Source organism: Trifolium pratense, linkage group LG2, assembly GCF_020283565.1.
Source record: "Trifolium pratense cultivar HEN17-A07 linkage group LG2, ARS_RC_1.1, whole genome shotgun sequence".
Taxonomy (NCBI): domain Eukaryota; kingdom Viridiplantae; phylum Streptophyta; class Magnoliopsida; order Fabales; family Fabaceae; genus Trifolium; species Trifolium pratense.
In genome coordinates this window covers 61187060-61206805 of record NC_060060.1, presented here as the reverse complement: position 1 = coordinate 61206805, position 19746 = coordinate 61187060, and the positions used below count along the sequence as shown (strand labels likewise).

The following is a 19746-nucleotide window of genomic DNA, read 5'->3' as shown; positions in this document are numbered from 1 at the left end:
TTGTACGTGGCTTTTTTTTAATGGTTAAATTTAGAGGAATTTATTAACTACTTAATTAAAAGATAATAATTTAAAAAACAAAAAAAATTATTGGGTTAAGGACTTTATGTTAATTATTATTATATATAGGGATTTAGCTCCTTCTGCTATGACTTTCTTGTGTCTACTTTATTCGACTATAAATCATTGATGATGAAATTAGAAGAATTAGAGATGTCAATTTGATTTGTAAATGCGAATTTTCGTAGGGATTATCCTGTTTGTTGAATCAAATACGAAAAAAAATTTCGCAGAGATGAGGATGGAGGAAATTTTATTTCCAGGACAATGAAGACTTTGTCCCCAACACTTTATTAAAATAATTTTTATGTGTATATTTAAATACTTTATATGTTATATTTATTTATATTTTCACACAATACGTGTGCATACATTTATTTTTATGTGAAGTTTATTATTGTTACAACTAACAAGACTTACAATAATATCTTAATTTTCTATTTGTTTTACGATTAAACTTTTATCCGAGCTAGTTTGATAAAAATTTGATAAATTTTTTTAATTTGATGGATCCCCACGAGAACTATAGGGATTCGTGGATATTGGGATGGAAGAAGAACACTCCCCAAAATGAAGAATGGAGACAAGGATGATGATGTTTTAAATGGTGGAAAATTACGTGGTAAAGTACTTCCCGCTCATTCTTCGCTCTTATGACATACATAGCTAACATATGTTCTTAAGTAGAGGCATTCTCATAAAGTTTGTGAAAATTTTAAAAAGTGAATTAAATGCATGAATTATGATAAAATATTTCTTTTTTTTTAATAATTATTAATTAACGCGTGTCCTTAGGACACACTTTAGCTTTTCCAATAGTTTTGAATAGTGTTCATTATTCCTCTCGAGTTGGAGTATATCTTAAATAATCGGACCCGCCAAATATCACATTATTACATTTATATTTTCAAAATATTAGTAATGACAAAAATGATGGTAGATACTTGGGTCCCTTAACCATTTCGTCCTGGGTTCGATCCCTGGCCGGTGCGTATGGAGAAGTATTTGTTGGGAGAGGTCAACCCCTTAAATGAATCTCAGTTACCTCGAGAGAATTAGTCTCTGCAGTTGCGCGCGGAGGATAACTTTGGTTTACAAAAAAGAAAAAAAAAAAGTAATGACAAAAATGAAGAGGATAAAAAATGAAGTATTTTGACTCAAGAAACGCGGACCAACTAATTAACTTCAAATGTTGCATTTCTTAACTCCTTTATAATGAAAATTTAACTTGAAATGTTTGATATTTTTTGTTATCATGATATTGGTATGAAGTTTCCACTACCATTAGCAATAACTAATCTCCGCCAAAAAACGTGTGACACATACAAGGTGAGTTCTCTCCTCCCAACGTAATTTTATCCACACCCTTATTATTTTTATTGTTATTTTTTAAAGACCTTTATATTTTTCTTCAAATTATTTTTTCCATGTTAGACTAAATGAACTTACTGGTATAAATTATGAGAGATTTTTTTCTTGGGTCATGCTAACCGGTGCCTCTGGTCTCCGGAGCACCGGTTAAGGAAACCAAAAAAATAATATTTTAAATTGAAAATACTCCATCCGTCCCAAAATAAATGACCTAGTTGACCACTGTCGCTTTTGTCAATGTACAACTTTAATCGTTAATATCTTAAATTATATTTTATTAAAAATTATAAAAATTATATATTTTGAAAATACTCATCTAGACAAATCAAACATCTCATATGCTAATATTTACATTTATATATTAGTAGAAAAATAGGGTCAAAGTAAATCATATGAATAGTACACAAAGTCAAAAATATGTCATTTATTTTGGGACGGAGAGAGTAACACTTTTTAGACTTTCGACGAGTTGACTGCACAAACTTCAATGTCATATTACTATATTTGTTTTCTTAAACCGTGCTCCCGGACACTTTTTAATATTTTCCTTTTTTTCTTTAATAACATTTTCTTACATTTTTCGGAGGTCTAAAACTCTTACCTTACCCTTGGACTCATATATGTAATGTGCCACTGATAATGTTGATGATAGCATCAATGACCCACATCAGGTGCTGCAACAGATAGATGAATAAATAGATTGATTAAGTGAATACACTTAGGCATGGCAATAAAACTCATATCCGTGGGTATCCGCCCAAACCCTACCCGTTTTGACGGGGAAAACCCGAGTTGACTGGGTTTGGGTTCGGGTTTGGGTTTTCCCCGATTTCAAAAGATGGGTTTGGGGCGGATAATGGGTATATTGATACCCGTCCCCGAACCCGCCCCGCTTATACTAAAATTATATTTTACCTATTTTACATTAGAAACCCTTCAACAATCTCTTAAATTACATTCATATGTTTATATTTATTTTTAATTTGAGTATTAAACAAATCATTTTCTCTATTTTTTCTTTATTTAAAAAAATATTCTTGAAACAAAATAATTTTGGACATTTAACCCTTTTTTTTTGATAAAAAAAAATACTAAAATACAATTCAAATTAATGTGGAAAAATGCGTAACGCGGATACCCGAATTCCGACGGGGATACCCGATCCCCGTTGGGTATGGGGTTATAAATTTTATCCCCGCTCGAAATTGGGATGGGTTTGGAGAAACCCAAACTTTTATGGATTTAAGTTTGGAAAGGGCAATATCCATCTCCGCCCCGCCTCATTGCCATGCCTAAATACACTCTCATGATTCATGAACCGAATATATTGTCATTCTTTTCATTGCACTATCTCAAACAATCATTGCCAATGATGATAACAAATATAATATTGAATGTACTCCAAGCAAGGAACGGTGGAGTGTAGGTAGCACTAGCACATGTCTCATAATAAAGAGATGAGATGAGAGTAGTTTGGTTGGTATATGTAAAAATCATTTTTCAATGAGTGTCAATTAAGTTCTCCAACCCATGGCATTGTATTGTACTTTGTCAAAAGAATGTTTTCACAACAAACACTACTAGTAAGTAGTTGTCCATCCTTTTTACCAAGTCAAGTTTAATTTATAGTTTTTTTCTTCTTCTATCTTTTATTAACCTTTCAAGATTTAGAATTTTGGTTTTTTGAAACGATTCCTTTGTAACTGAAAACCATTAATCATTAGAATGATTGATAAGTTTAGTTGAAAAACATATGTGACATATGTTTTTCACTTATTAAACTTTCATTCTACTATATATTTTCATTTACTTTTACTCAAATTGTTCATAAAGATACCACTAGACGCGCCCCTCAGTTTTCATTTTGCTTCACAAACTAACCAAACTATTTCCTTATGAGTATGAGTCAATTAAGCTTGTCTTGTCTCTAAAGTTTGTTAAACTTTTTCATCTATCTAAAAAAAGTTTGTTAAATTACATTCTATATGTGACATTCCATTTGATTCTATGATTTTGACACAAAAAAATATCACAACATTGACTCTTGAATGAGTTCTATAAGCACATCCAAGACCACTATAGAGCAAAAAAAGAAAAAGACTTATTGTTGACCTTTGATTAATTCGATCTTATAGTCATTGAAATTATTTATGAACAAGTTAATTTAAGGGTATTCGCAATTCAGTTAGGTTGATTTTGAAACAAAAATCATCGAATGCATTTTGAATTTGACCGTTTCTATAATTGTGGCGTGGCTTTGCGGTGACAATAAATCGTCAAACATATACATGATTACAGTCACCGAAAGAAGCTTGTCCTTCGACGGAGGTCAGACGCCATGGCCCATGAGATGTGAGGGCTAGTTTTAGAGACGAAGCAAATTGACCGGGGGCCGAAGAATAGCTCCGGATTATTTGAGTTTGAGGACTAAACATAGATCTATATAGTCTGAATTCTTGTACTACCATAGAACACACACACGTGAGAGGTGAGGTGAGACATAAATCTACCCTAAAAATAGACCTTTTCTAGGAAAAATGGGACATTAATTGATTGATATATACCTTGACAATGACATGTTCGATGAGATAATCAATCGTTGTACCAGCCTCGTGTAGTTGTTTTGTTCCAATTTTCCTGCTTTCTAGAAGTAACAACTGGCTTGTCACCACCTAGTATTAACCTTTACATTATTAATCCTGCAATTTTTAAGAGAAGGGGTTTTCATAATTTGTTTAGCCACGAGATAAATATAGTCTGACTAGCAATTATTTTTTTTATCAAGAATTAAATTCAAATTATCTTAAACGATTTGTTCTAGAATAATTTTATTAACCAGTTGAGACTAATATCTTAATTTATTCTATGATATTTTAAAAAGAAATAAATTACAATAAAAATAATCTGAATAAAAATAATTATATTACGTATGCCACAAGATATCATATATAGATGTATGCCCCAAGATATACATGATAGTGATGGAGATGAAAAATTGGCAAAAGATTATGGCTTATTCACCAAATTAATTATTTTTTATTAGTTGAGGGGAAGTACTTCCAAATGCTAAAAAACAAAACAAAACAAAACAAAACGATTATGAAGAAATGTAGCACCCACAATTACTAAAAAAAGCTAGAAAGAAAATGTTGCAATTAATCTAGAAGGCAATTTGTGTAATGTCAAAACGTCTTAATTAGTATCTACACCAGTGGCACATATAGCTTCTGGATAATAATTCAACAAGTACTACGTCACAGTGTGGATATGTACGAATATGTATCATGTATATTGTATACAAACCATGCAATTTCTGAGGAATTACTATTAAATGTTGTGGTACGTGTTTCTACACACGACTCTGCATATTTCGTTCTAGACGGGTGTTATGACTCTTGTTTCTTGTTCAAGGTTCATTTTCTAATGCACGCGTATTAAAATAGAACATATGTTTCCTTGTACCAAAAAAAAAAAAAAAAGAACATCTTTCCCATACCAAAAAATGAGAAAAGGGGACATGAAAATAATCAGAGTTCAAAATGAAAAACATACTCCCTCCGGTCCTTATTATAAGAAATAATTTGGAAAAAACACACATACCAAGAAACCTTATCTTTCTTAATAAAAATTCTAAAATTTTACAATCTATTCCAAAACTAACCTTGCTGTATTAATTTATCCTTAGGGAATATATCACTCTAATTAATGCATAACTTTGGAATGGATACAATTTAATAAGGGTAAAAATGGAATTATAAGAATAAATTTAATGATTGTTTCTTATAAAAAAGACCAAATTTTTTTTCCAAATTGTTCCTTATAAAAAGGACCGGAGGGAGTATTAACATATATTTGCATTGCCCCCTATTTGATAGCTACTTTTAAAAAAAAAAAAAAAATATGAGAAAATGAGAATCAAATATGAGAAAATGAGTATTAACATATATTTGCATTGCCCCCTATTTTACATTGGTGTCTAATAAGAATCAAATATTTGGTCATTATTTTTAAAAATCAATTATAATATAAGCTTACACGAAAGATGTGATAGATTTATTGAAGATTATATAAAATTATTTTATATTGTCTGCACATCTCTATTGAACTTTTATGTTCTAAATTTACATAAAAATACAATACAATAAATTCTTATTAAATGACGGTGTAATATTATTACGTAATACTGTATTTGACACCAGTGATGTATCTTTATTAAACTCTTAAAAAACACCGGTCATATAAAACAATTGTATCTATGGTGATTCTTATTATTACTTTGAAAAGAACGAATATATATATTGAACTCGGGATCCAAAAAATTAAGATATACTACTCCGGCCTTATTTATAAGCCAAATTCTCACATTTCACACTTATTAAGAAAATTGTTGTATTTACTAAACTAGCATTTGCAATATATTAAATTTACATTGGAAATATGCAATCATCTTAAAAAGTAGACAATTAATGAGAGATATTTTAGGAACAATAGCATTTAATATAGTCGAATTAAGTAACTTTTGCTTATAATTAAGGTCAAAAGATTTATTGATTTTTACTTATAAATAAAGCCGGAGGGAATAATATTGGAAGAAAGTCATTCTTTGATTGAGGTCTTCAAATGAAAATATGTCAAATTGACTAAGGGCCCGTTTGGTGCACAGGATAAGAGACAGGATAGGATAACTGTATCATATCCTGTTTCAGTCCAGTGTTTGGTGACACAACAAGATATGATAAGTTAATCCTGTAGTTTATCCTATCCTGTCTCTCTAGTTAAAATTCTTATCCTGAATTTGAGCTGGGTTACCAGCAGGATAGGATAATTTTTTTTTTTTACTGATTTATTCTATAAAATATATTTTAAAATAAAAAAAATGAAAATTAATAAAATATAAATAATAAAATAATTTGATAGTAAATTAATAATAAAATAATTAATTTTTAAATATACATGTGATTTTCTCACAAGGGTAATTTTGTAATTTACATAATATAAAAAAATAAAAATTATACTAAAATTACAATATTTTAAAGTAAACTAATTATTAAAAAATCGTAAAATATGGATATTAATTTAAATTTTATAAGAAATTAAATATAATTATTTTGCAATGGTATTTTTATTATTTACGTATGAGATATATCATATATTTATTTAGCTTATCTAACATGTATATATCATTGGGTTATTTATTTGATCATGATTCATAAAAAAAATTAAAATTTTTTATTTTCTCATATTTTTTTATTTAAAACTATATAAATTTATTTGATTACTTATTTATATTTTTTATTTAAAAAATTCAAAGTATTACAAAATAATTTTTAAAAAATAACAATTGATTTACAAGGGTAATTTTGTCATTTAAATATTTTATATATGAGCAAGTATGTATTAAAAACATGATATAATAGTTATCATGTTTGTTATCCTGTGTGCGCCAAACACAAGATAGGATAACTGAGGATAACTGTTATCCTGCTGATATCATATCCTATCCTTATCCTATTTTATATCCTATCATATCACTATCCTATCCTGCACACCAAACGGGCCCTAAAAGATTGACGGTTGAGTTGTCATTTTCAAGTTTCAACCCACATCATAAAGGCCAAAAAAAGAAAAATTTGGGATATTTCTTTTCGCATCCCACCTTTCTCATGTGCCCTTGGTTTGTCATAAATATCCTGCTCGCAACATAACATGTGAATTGTGAACGATGGAAAATCCAAAATTTGGAAAAACATGGCGTGCAACGTAACATGTGAACATTTTCAGCATAGTATGGAACGAACATATATGTTACATGAACTAGTGCATAAAACATGATCTTTTCAATAAAAATAAAATAGTACATTGTTTTTTTGAACAGCAAATTAGTACATTGTAATGAAGACTAATAACATAAAAATAAATTTAAAATACAAACCAGACCATGAGAGAGTTAAATTAATTACTTCATCTCTATTAGGTTCAACCATGAGAGGGAAGAGATCAATTAAGCTAATCTCACTAGGTAAACCTACTAATATTTTAGTCTATTTAAATATGTTAATATGTCTCTTGTAAAAAAAAAAAAAAAATCAAAACAAAAGGTTGAAATAGCACCGCATATGTTTGGTTCTATAGGCTCGTTCTCAAACTTGAGAACGTTCGTAAAGCATGATGCTTTGCAAAATGGTGACTATATTATTTGATTTAGTGGGACTCATTTTAAAATTTTTAGGTCTAAATGCGGTTTTATCTTCTATTTTAAATAAATCAGAATTTTGCCCTCTTATTTTACTAAAACAGTAATTAATCTCTCTATGTAACTTCAAATTTAGTGGAGTTTGATTCTGTGAAAAACTAACTTGATTACAATATTTTGGTACCAGTTTGGTGAATTATTGATCAAAATTGAGTTCGGTGCAAAACTTTGAAGCTAAGGCTCGGAAGCAAACTGATACCTCAATTTTGGTAACTCAATTTTGGCAAATATCTACGGATAAAATCCGCCACGGATACGGGGCGGATAACTTAATGGATATACACAGATGAAATAAATGAATATTTTAATTACCCAATACTTAATGAATATGGATACGGATTTAGTGGTATCCACGCCCGCGAATATTAATACCCGCTAATAAATAAGAAAATTACTTAAATATCCTTAGTTATTAAATAAAAAAGAGGTTTTTATATTTCGCATAACTTTATGATAGAATTTTGTTTAAGTTAGAAATGTATGTATATATTTTTTTTTAAAGAGAAATATATGAATATTATATTAAGTTTTGGTAAAAAGAAGAAAAATGAATGCGGTGACATTGTTGTAAATTGAAAGTGAAACCTATGAATATTATTATGTGTTAATATTTTTTTTACTTCTTTTAAGAAATTTCAGGTATAATTAGAAAAAATATTTCTTTAAAAAAATTATCATCCATGGATATCTGTTAATATCTGTGGATACCTCAAAAACCGCGAATTACCCGTTTAGTGGATACCCGCACGGATATGGATATCATATTTATCTAATGGAGTGGACATGGATATCATACTATATGCGGCCATGTATATCCATCGACATCCCTATCAATAATTCATCAAACTGGTACCAAAATGACGGTAATCGAGTTAACTTTCCACATAATGAAACTCCACTAAATTTGGAGTTACAAAGAGAGATTAATTACCGTTTTAGTGAAATAGTGGGATAAAATTCCGATTTATTCAAAATAGGGGGTAAAACTGCATTTAAGCCAAATATGATAGATACTTGGGTCCTTTACCATTTGGTCCGGAGTTCGATCCTCGGCCGGTGTGTATGGAGAAACATTTGTTGAGAGAGGTCAACCCCTTAAATGAATCTCAGTTACCTCGAGAGGTTTAGTCTATGCATTTTCGTGTGGAGGATACTTTTAGTTTACCAAAAAAATATATATAAAAAAAGTGAAATAATAATATTAAAAATTAAGTGAAATCTATTTAAAAGTGGAATATTTTTTTTTGGGAAATGATACTTATAGCGAGAAAGTATATCACGAATGGATCACGAAGTTATTTTGTTTGTACCCTGCCCCACCTCTTTATATTTGACCACCCATGTATGGTAATAAAGCTGAAGGATCCAATGGCTGAAAACAATTCGTGAAGAATTCGGGACGTTTTTCCTCGCGAGAAATAGCACCTCTCTTTTTTTTTTTACGGAATCCATCGTAATGATGTGTATTCTCTTGGTGGACATCAAAATAAAAAAACAGTAACAAGCTCCGATTCTTCTTCCTCTCATTGCCGCCGTCACCCTCTTCATCAGTCACAGCGCCGATTTCCGACATAAGTCTCTCCTCTTTGTGTACAAGTTTCCTTTTTCTTAACTAACATCACATTGCTTTGATCAGTCCAATGACAGAGAAAGAGAGAATGAAGAACGAATAATGACTATGGACTTGTATGGCGTGTGCCGCACGCTTAGTGAAGTGAGGCAACTCCACCGGTCACTCCTCAAAACTGGTACGCTGCATTCATTCGTCACCACCACCAACCGCCTCCTTCAACTTTACACCCGCAGTGGCTCTCTTCATGATGCATCCAAACTGTTCGACGAAATGCCGCAACCAAATCCTTTTTCCTGGAACACCCTCATTGAAGCACACATCAACTCAGGCAACAGAAATAAGTCACTACAATTGTTCCACGCCATGCCTCACAAAACCCATGATTCTTGGAACCTCCTTGTTTCTTCGTTTTCCAAATCCGGTGACCTTCAACAAGCTCACAATCTCTTTAATGTCATGCCTATGAAGAATCCCCGTGTCTGGAATTCCATCATTCGTGGTTATTCTCGACACGGGCATCCCAGAAAAGCGCTTTTACTCTTTAAGGAGATGAATTTAGACCCTTCGGAAACTGTGCACCGTGACGCCTTTGTGTTGTCAACTGTTTTCGGTGTATGTGCTGACTTGTTTGCTCTTGATTGTGGGAAACAAGTTCATGCCCGTCTTTTCATTGAAGGTTTTGAACTTGACCTTGACAAGGTTTTGTGCAGTTCGATAGTTAATTTTTATGGGAAATGTGGTGATTTGGATAGTGCTGCTCGCGTGGTAGGTTTTGTGAAGGAAGTTGATGACTTTTCTTTATCTGCTTTGGTATCAGGTTATGCAAATGCTGGTAGAATGGATGTTGCAAGAAGGGTTTTTGATAAAAAGGTCGATCCTTGTGCTGTGCTGTGGAATTCGATTATTTCGGGTTATGTGTTCAATGGTGAGGAAATGGAAGCATTGGCTCTCTTCAACACAATGCGTAGACATGGGGTTTGGGGAGACTTCTCGGCTGTTACAAACATTTTGAGGGCTGCTAGAAGCTTGCTCAATGTTGAACTCGTTAAGCAAATGCATGATCATGCTTTTAAAATTGGGGCGACTCGTGATATTGTGGTTTCTAGTGCTCTGCTTGATGCATACTCGAAATGTGAACACCCTCATGAAGCTTGCAAGTTGTTTGATGAGCTGAAATCATATGATGCAATATTGCTTAATACTATGATTACTGTGTATTGTAATTGTGGTAGAATGGAAGATGCAAAATGGATTTTTAACATGATGCCTAATAAAACCCTGATTTCATGGAATTCAATCCTGGCTGGCCTCGCTCAGAATGCATCTCCAGGTGAGGTGTTGGATACTTTTTTTAGGATGAATAAGCTGGATGTCAAAATGGACAAGTTTAGCTTTGCCAGTGTTATCAGTGCTTGTGCTAGTAAATCATTCCTTCAACTTGGGGAGCAGGTATTTGGTAAAACTATCGCTTTGGGGCTTGAATGCGACCAAATCATTTCTACCTCACTTGTTGACTTTTATTGTAAATGCGGTCTTGTTGAGATGGGACGGAATGTTTTTGATGGATTGATAGAAACTGATGAAGTTTCATGGAATGCAATGCTGATGGGATATGCGACAAATGGGTATGGAAAAGAAGCACTAACCCTTTTTAATGAAATGAGGTATAGTGGTGTGAGACCTTCTGCTATTACTTTTACTGGGGTTCTTTCAGCTTGTGATCACTGTGGTCTGGTAGAAGAAGGAAGAAATATATTCCACACTATGAAACATGAGTATGATATAAATCCAGGGGTTGAACATTACTCTTGCATGGTTGACCTTTTTGCCAGAGCTGGTTGTTTTGGGGAAGCAATGTATCTTATTGACGAGATGCCTTTTCAGGCTGATGCAAACATGTGGTCATCAGTATTAAGAGGCTGCATATCGCATGGAAATAAGGCTGTTGGAAAGAAGGTGGCAGAGCAAATTATTCAGCTTGATCCTAAAAATTCAGGTGCTTATATACAATTATCTAACATACATGCAACTTCTGAAGACTGGGAAGGATCAGCAAAAGTAAGAGAGTTGATGAGATATAAGAATGTTCATAAGATTGATGGTTGCAGTTGGGCAGATTGTTGAATGAGAAACTGCTGAGCATTTCAGGCTTTCAGCTCCAAGGGAAGATTAATGAAACTGAGGAGGACCACTCATCAGTGAAATATGCTTGGAACTACCATTAAGCTTCCAAGTTTTCTGGACTATTTTTTGTGCTGACTAACCAATTTAAAGAGAATGAAGGCCTTAAGTGGCTTGAGACCGTTTCTTGCCAACAGTAATGTAATGCCAATGCTCTAGCAGGAGCTTGAACAAGTTGAAGTTGAACTAAAACCCCGAGATTTTACTCAAAACACATGCAGCGCCTTGAGTGTAGGACAATAGGCAACATAAGTTGGAAAAAGAAATTGGTGCATATGCATTACTTGAAAGAAATATAGGCAACATAAAAAAGAATGTTATGCTGTCTACGCTAAACCTGAAGTTTAGTGCATGTATAGAGATCAATTCCAAGTTTCATACTCCCTCCGTTTTAAATTAGTTGACTTTTTAGAAAATTTTATTTTTTTCAAATTACTTATCTTTTTGATAATTTATGTTATATTTTGTCTATTATACCCTCCTTATTTTAAATCTTCTTATTGTATTTTTTTTTACTAAACTTCTTTGTAGAATTTGTTTAAAAAAAAATTGATACATAACATATTAAATTTATTGGAAAGAAAGTGTGTGCAAAAAAAAAATATTGGTGAATTAAAATAAGGGTATAATAGGAAAATAAGGTGCAAAAATACACTTTCTTAATTTCTTGTTTTTTTTCTTTCTAAAAAGTAAGTAATTTGAAACGGAGGGAGTATTATGTAGTGCAGTTATTGACAGGAAGGTATTTTTAGGTTCAGAAATCTAGCCGATTGGAATTTGGCTCAAAGCCTGAAAGCCTTCAACTCGGATTCACATGGCACATATCTGTCAATTGGATCCTTGCAGGTTGTGTCGCTTAGTAGTTAGTACTACTGCTATCTATTCTGAGGCAAAAGTTTGTGGACATTAAGCCTCCCTAGGATTGCACCAGGAATTGGGAGAAAATTTTGAAATTGCATGACTGCTTTGATTTTTCTGTCCAATAATTGGTTTCATATTTCAACGCTTTTGAGCATGGATAGTTGGACCCAAGGGGTATCTGATAAAGAAGGGCAAAGACTCCACTAAGGGCATCTTCTCCCTTATAATGCCTACAGATTGTAAAAAATAGTAGAAAAATATGATATTAATTGGTCAGGTATTTATTCAGATACATCTCTTATTTTCTACTCAAATAAATAAGAGGAGGGACTGTTTTTACTTTTCTTTCATTCTTTTCTCATTATTTTTAACTTATTTTGTTCTTTTGTTTATTCATTCACTTGATGATAAAGTTATACAAAAAGTGTCCCCATGAGCTTAGCTCAATTGGTTGGGACATCAGCATTTTATATGCAGGAGCCAGGGTTCGAACCCTGGACACTCCACTTATCCATCTTTAAAGGTGGAATTTCAAGCCACTAGGCTACCTGACCAAAAAAAAAAAAAGTTATACAAAAAGTATTGCTCCCATATCTTTATTAGGAACTACTAATAATATGGTATTTTATAATTTGATCATAAGATAAGTAAAATCTTAGTCAAAGATTATTTCGGTTAGAATTTGAACTTGAGTCATGATGAAAGTTTATTAACCAACTGATAGTTATGACAGATTCTATAAAAGGAAACGTGGGCAAAAGGATAAGGATACAGCAAATCATTCCCTTGTAGTAGGAATGTTTCCTTATTCAGCGAAGGAGGAGAAAATAGATCTGGATCCAATTGATTAAATAGCAGAATGTTCTCTGTCATTGTTTTTATGCATAGTTTTCTGTAGTCACTACTACTAGGAGAGATTTGGCCTCTCGAAGTGCAATTCCCTTATTTCAGTACTATTTCTTTCAAAATTTCCCTTTGTACTATCAGCTAGATCCCGTTTGAACTCTAGTTGACAATATTATAATAATATTTCCTCAATTTCCCTCTGTTATTACTGTTGATTGCTTTTAATTGTTTTTGATACTGAATTGAACCTATCAATTTGGTATCAAGAGCCTTGGTTCACATATACATAGTGGCTGGCTTGACGACGAGAAGTATCATGGAGAATCGGGTTGACATTCTGGAACAGAGGATGAATAACATGGAGACGACGGTTGAACAGATCCGTCAGGCGGTTTCTGAAAGAGGGAGGAAGACATAGCTAAAACGGTCTTTCGGACTCATGAAGGTCACTATGAGTATTTGGTCATGCCTTTTGGCTTAACCAATGCTCCTTCAACCTTTCAGGCCTTAATGAATGAAGTATTGAGACCATATTTGAGGAAATTTTGTTTAGTGTTTTTTGACGACATACACTACAAGAAAATTGTCACTTTGCGACACTTGCATTGCGACGATTTGACCAAAACCGTTGCAATGTGCTAAATGTTAGAATTTTGAAACAGTTTATGCGACGGTTATATGAACCGTTGCAATGTTTGGACTTAATTTTGAAATTTTGCGACAGTTATATGAACTGTCCCAATGTTTTGGCTTTGCCGCCCCTTAAAATTTTGCCTCTTCCTCTAGTAAATCAAAAATTCAGTCAAATTGTTTTTTATTTGATTTTTCTATAGAAACAACATATAACCTTTTTATTGTTTATCTTTCCCCCAAATTTCCCAGAATCGCAAATCCTCCACCGAATCGCAAATATGGAACCACAAACCCCTCCGCCGAATCCCTAATCGAAGACTTAAACCCCTTCGCCCTTCTCCTTCGTTCAATTCGTCAATTTCTCCGCCGTTTTCCTTTACTCCTCCGCCTTTCTCCACCGTTCTCCGCGGTTCTGAGGTATCGAGTAACTCCATCTCTCTGTTGTTTTATTGTATTGATTGATTGATTGCTTGTTGTTTATCTTTAGCTTGTTGTTTTGTTGTTAGGTATCGATTCAATTGTTCTCTCTGTGAATCAAAGAAGCCCCTTTGTGAGTTGTTCTTATGGTCTCAAGTTATGCTTTGTGTTTTTGTTTCTTTTAATACGTTTTTTTATTTCCCCTTAGAAGCCCCTTTGTTTTTGTTTCACTCTCAATTTATGCTTTGTTTCTTTTGCTATACTGTACTATTTTTTATTTCCCTGGATATGAAGTTTTAATCTTTGTGCTGATTTTAATTTTTAATGATATATTGATGATGTATGGAACAAATGCATTTTGTAGTAGTAGTGACCGAGCCTTGAGGATTGTATATGGTTATTCCAATCATGAAAACATTGGTCACCTTAACCCAGTTAGACTTACAGGTATGTATCCATTCATTCCAGTTACATGTGCAGATTCGCCGACTTCCATTGCGTGTGTATGTAGCATTTCTGCTACTTATTGTTAGCTTTTTTTTTTGACACAGTTACTTATAATGTATCTAATACTTAGACGTTGAAGAAGATATTTCCAACTTCATGGTTTTTGTAATTATATTTTTAGTAAGTGGATTATTTGATTTACTGCTATGGTTGAATACTAAAGCAATTTGAGAGGATCACTTCTGCCAATGCTAGAGCCATTAGTATCAAGTGGACCATATCAAGTGGACCACTTCTCATGTTATACTCCAAAATTCCTTCAAGTGTATCCTTTTTCAATTCACCTTCATGCTTTTTTTCCCTAATTTTTCTATCATTTTGCATTTTCAATTGCCACATAGTATGCTTGTATTCTTGACACTTGAATTCTTAGAGTTATTGTTGCAATTAATTGGAAACGCTATCATATATTCTTGTACATACCCATTGCACATATGGATTAATTGTGGTCAGTAACTTCCTTTACTCCTCCTCCTATTTATTCATTTTTACTTTTTAAGATCGCTTAGGATTTTTATCTTCATTATTAATCCCTTGATGTTCTTCGGGTGGACTATACTGCCGTGTTTGTTTTCCGGCTCTTGATGTTTGTCGATAATGGGTTTGCTGCAAGAATGAGTTTGTAAGCCCTTCCATCCATTCACTTTTTATATATTTAGCTGGTTTTCTTCATTATTACTATGGTAGATGAGATGCGGAGTTACACTGTTCTGATGTGTTTCTTTTAATCTATCTAATTGAAGTTAAGCTATATCTAAATGTACAATAACCCACACTTTATAATCATCGGCAGTTAATCATCTGCAGCTGCCTGAAGAGGAGCAGAAATGGGGATTTCTTATCTGGTTACTTTTTAGCTACTATGGACTTCTTTGCATTGCTTGCATGTCAGTGGGGATGGTTTGTGCTGATGCTTTATTAACCATTAGATATTTCTTTGAGTTATTACCATGTCACAATCTCTTTTCACTCCATTTGATGTGCTATTCTTGTTCTTAACAACTTATAAACATAGAATATCTGCAAAAAAATATTATTCATCTTCATTATTTCATATCTAGATTGTTGCAGGAATCATTTTGGCTTAACCCCTTGCAGCGGTTGACTCGACGACAAGCACACCCAGTGTGTTCCCAACAGGGTATCCATGTGTCTGAATATGGGGTAAGTTTGACTTTATTGCAATATATTTAGAAGTTTTAGTAACATATGTCATGAAAATTGTAATCTTAGGACATGTTATTGAATCTTGCTTATCAGCTGATGCCATCATATTTGATAAGTGATAATACAATATTAGAGTATGAGTCTATGTTGCTCTGTTTTCATTTTAGTCTTGTTTTGATTTTGTCAACCTTGCCATGATAGTTTCCACTTAAATGCTCAAGACCAATTTGTTTTTTTCCTCGAAGTATTTTGATGAATACAAATGTGGTGCATACTCTAAGGATGAGTTAGATGAAGTGAAGGACGAATGGACGAAATATATGTTCACAAATGTTATCCCCATGGGAAGTTGGATAATGTAAGTATACTCTACTATGGTTTGGGTTTATTCCAATTTTTAGTCATTATGATTGTTATGTTGCTGCCATAGAGCCTATTATTTTAGATTGCAAATGGTTAATGTCTAAGTTTGAGTTTGTCTCAATTAAGTATGTTAGGAGAACTATATATGAAAGTTGTTGCTCTTGATAATTTATTTAGTTGGACCGTTGGCTCAAAGTTATGTATGGGATATCCCACATCAGCTGCAAATTGCTCAATGCAACAATGTTCAATTTCAATTTCACTAGTGTTAATTTTTTATCTACTTGCTAGTTCTTGTTCCCTTTATTTGTGTTGGGTGATGCTAGGAGGCGAAGCAAACTATATGGTGCTGTTTAACTTGGCATCTGTTAATGAGTTCATTTATTTGATCTTCTTGAAAAAGAGATGCATTATGCTATGTTTGAAAATACCATTATCTTGTGGAATTATGCCATGAACCAAGTCAATTTGTACATCTCAATTCGTTTTTTTAAGTATGCTAATATATACTTATATTTTTTCAGGTAACCGAATAAGAAGAGTCGAGCGATGGTAGGCGTTTCTGAGTCAAGTTAACACTAATTAAGGATTATGAAGCAACATCACATACTAGGGATATTTAGATATTTTATGAACTAATTTTGACGTAATGTTATGTTTAACCACTCTACTAATATTTATGTTTTAGTTTTTGAATGTTTGAACTACATTAGTTTCTTTCGTTTGGAACTTCAAGTACTTGAATTAAATTTTTGTTGTATGGATCTTGTCACTATTGAATGAATTATATAAATGAGAATAAGTTATTTATATTTATATATTTGTGCATTTTAATTTCTTTTACTCTGGCATGGATATCGTAATTGTTCTTTAATAAGCCATCAAAATGAATAAAATGTTTTTTTTTTTATAGTGAATAAAAAATGTTTTAAATCATTTTTTTTTTTAAAAAAAAACATGTTTGCGACGGTTTTGTAACCGTTGCAACAATATTTGCTATTAAATTTAGTATTATGTGGGGAAAAACATAGCGACGGTTTGAAACTGTTGTAACAACGGTTTTCAGAACTGTCGCAAAGTTCTCTTGCGACACACAAATCAGCAACGGTTTGCCAACCGTCGCAAATGTATAATTGCAACAGTTTCAACCGTTGCAAAGTGCAATTTTAACCGTCGCAAAGTACTTATTTTCTTGTAGTGATACTTATTTACAGTAAGAGTAAGGAAGATCATCAGACTCACTTGAGGGAAATTCTGTTGGTTTTAAGAAAACACCAGTTGTTTGCTAACAAAAAGAAATGTTCATTTGCCCAGGATGAAGTTGAATATCTGGGCCATCTCATATCAGGAAGAGGAGTGTCAGCTGATCCAAAGAAAATTGAGGACATGTTGAAATGGCCAGTTCCCAAGGATCTCAAAGGTTTGAGAGGTTTTTTGGGTTTGACTGGATATTATAGAAAGTTTGTTAAGGACTATGGAAAGAAAGCTTGGCCTTTAACTCAGTTGTTGAAGAAAGATGGGTTTAATTGGAATGATGAGGCTCAAAAGGCTTTTGAGTGTTTGAAGCAGGCTATGACAACACTCCCAGTGTTAGCTATGCCAGATTTTACTAAGGACTTTGTAGTGGAGACAGATGCTTCTGGTAAAGGTATAGGGGCAGTGCTTATGCAGGCAGGTAGACCTATATCTTTTATGAGTCAGACACTATCTGATAAGGCTCAACAGAAATCAGTTTATGAGAGAGAGTTGATGGCCATTGTAATAGCAATCCAAAAATGGAGACCCTATTTGATGGGAAGGCATTTTCAGGTACACACTGATCAAAAAAGTTTAAAGTTTATTACTGAGCAGAGGACTATGGGGGAGGATCAGCAGAAATGGGTTTCAAAATTACTTGGGTTTGATTTTGAAATTAAATATAAACCTGGGAAAGAAAATAATGTTGCAGATGCCTTGTCTAGGCAAATGCAATATAACGCCATCACCACTATTCAGTGTGAAGCTTGGGAGGGGCTAGAAGCTGAGGTACAAGCTGATGCTAAGTTAAAAGCTATGGTACAAGCTTTGATAAGTGATCCTTTGAGTTACCCAGGGTATCAATTGAAAGGAGGAAGATTATTTCATGAAGGTAGGGTGGTCATTCCAAAACAATCACCTAGGATTGCTTGGTTATTACATGAATTTCATGATACCTCCATTGGTGGGCATTCAGGGTCTCTCAGGACTTATAAAAAAATTTCAAAGTTGGTGTATTGGGAAGGTATGAGAAAACAGATACATGACTATGTGCAAGCCTGCGAAGTATGTCAAAGGAATAAGTATCAAACCTTAAGCCCAGGTGGACTATTACAGCCTTTACCAGTACCTACACAAACATGGAGTGATATTTCTATGGATTTTATAGGGGGTTTACCCCTGGTTCAAGGAATTGATACAATTATGGTAGTGGTTGATAGGTTGACCAAGTATGCCCATTTTTTACCGGTGAAACACCCTTATACTGCCCGAGATATTGCAGAATTGTTTATCAGAGAAGTGGTAAGGTTGCATGGGTTTCCAAGCTCCATAGTGTCGGATAGGGATAAGGTCTTCTTGAGTCATTTTTGGTCAGAATTATTCAAACAGGCAGGAACGCGGCTGAAGTACAGTAGTGCTTATCATCCTCAGACAGATGGCCAAACTGAGGTAGTGAATAGGTGCTTAGAGACTTATTTGAGATGTTTGACAGGGTTGAAACCAAAGCAGTGGCCTAAGTGATTGGCTTGGGCAGAGTACTGGTACAATACCAACTACCATGCGTCACTAAAAACTACTCCATTTGAAGCCTTGTATGGAAGGTCACCACCAATCTTAGTGAAGGGAGATGTAAGTCTGTCAGCAGTGGAAGAAGTGAATAGATTGACAGTTGAAAGGAATGTAATGCTGAAGGAGATGCAAGAGCAGTTATTGAAGGCCCAAGACGTTATGAGAGCTCAAGCAAATAAGCATAGAAGGGAGGTGGAATATACCGAAGGTGATATGATTTATTTGAAAATTCAACCATATAAATTGAAGAAATTAGCTAAGAGGTTTAATCAGAAGCTAAGTCCTAGATACTATGGACCCTATGAAGTGATACAGAAGATAGGACCTGTAGCCTATAAGTTGAAGTTGCCTGAAGACACTAAGGTGCATCCAGTTTTTCATGCATCATTATTGAAGAAAGCTTTAACTCCTAACATTGAGCCTCAACCCTTGCCTGCTTGCATGAACGAAGATTGGCACTTAGAACCTGGTCCAGAAGAGGCTTTAGATACTCGAAGGAATGACCAAGGAGAAGTGGAAGTTTTAATCAAATGGGAAGGATTGCCGGAATTTGAGAACTCTTGGGAGTTAGCTGACAAAATGAGAAAAGAGTTTCCTGGATTCCTCCTTGAGGTCAAGGAGAATTTTGAAGGGGGAGGTATTGATAGTTATGACAGATTCTATAAAAGGAAACGTGGGCAAAAGGATAAGGATACAACAAATCATTCCC

The 19746-nt window shown here is 33.5% G+C and overlaps 1 protein-coding gene and 1 long non-coding RNA gene across 2 annotated transcripts; both read left to right on the top strand.

Moving 5' to 3' along the window:
* The first annotated feature begins 8953 nt into the window (after nucleotides 1–8953).
* On the top strand, nucleotides 8954–11854 carry LOC123909363 (putative pentatricopeptide repeat-containing protein At1g77010, mitochondrial). Its single transcript, XM_045960201.1, has one exon. It carries the CDS (start codon nucleotides 9357–9359, stop codon nucleotides 11379–11381), a length of 2025 nt encoding a protein of 674 aa, XP_045816157.1. The 5' UTR covers nucleotides 8954–9356; the 3' UTR covers nucleotides 11382–11854.
* A 2118-nt stretch (nucleotides 11855–13972) lies between these two features.
* On the top strand, nucleotides 13973–15068 carry LOC123909365. Its single transcript, XR_006809868.1, has 3 exons — nucleotides 13973–14195; nucleotides 14285–14328; nucleotides 14560–15068. It is a non-coding gene; the product is annotated as an uncharacterized LOC123909365 (long non-coding RNA).
* Nucleotides 15069–19746: the final 4678 nt, after the last annotated feature.

Coding starts and splice junctions, on each gene's coding strand:
- LOC123909363 (XM_045960201.1), top strand. CDS start 9,357: ATGACTATGGACTTGTATGGCGTGTGCCGCACGCTTAGTGAAGTGAGG.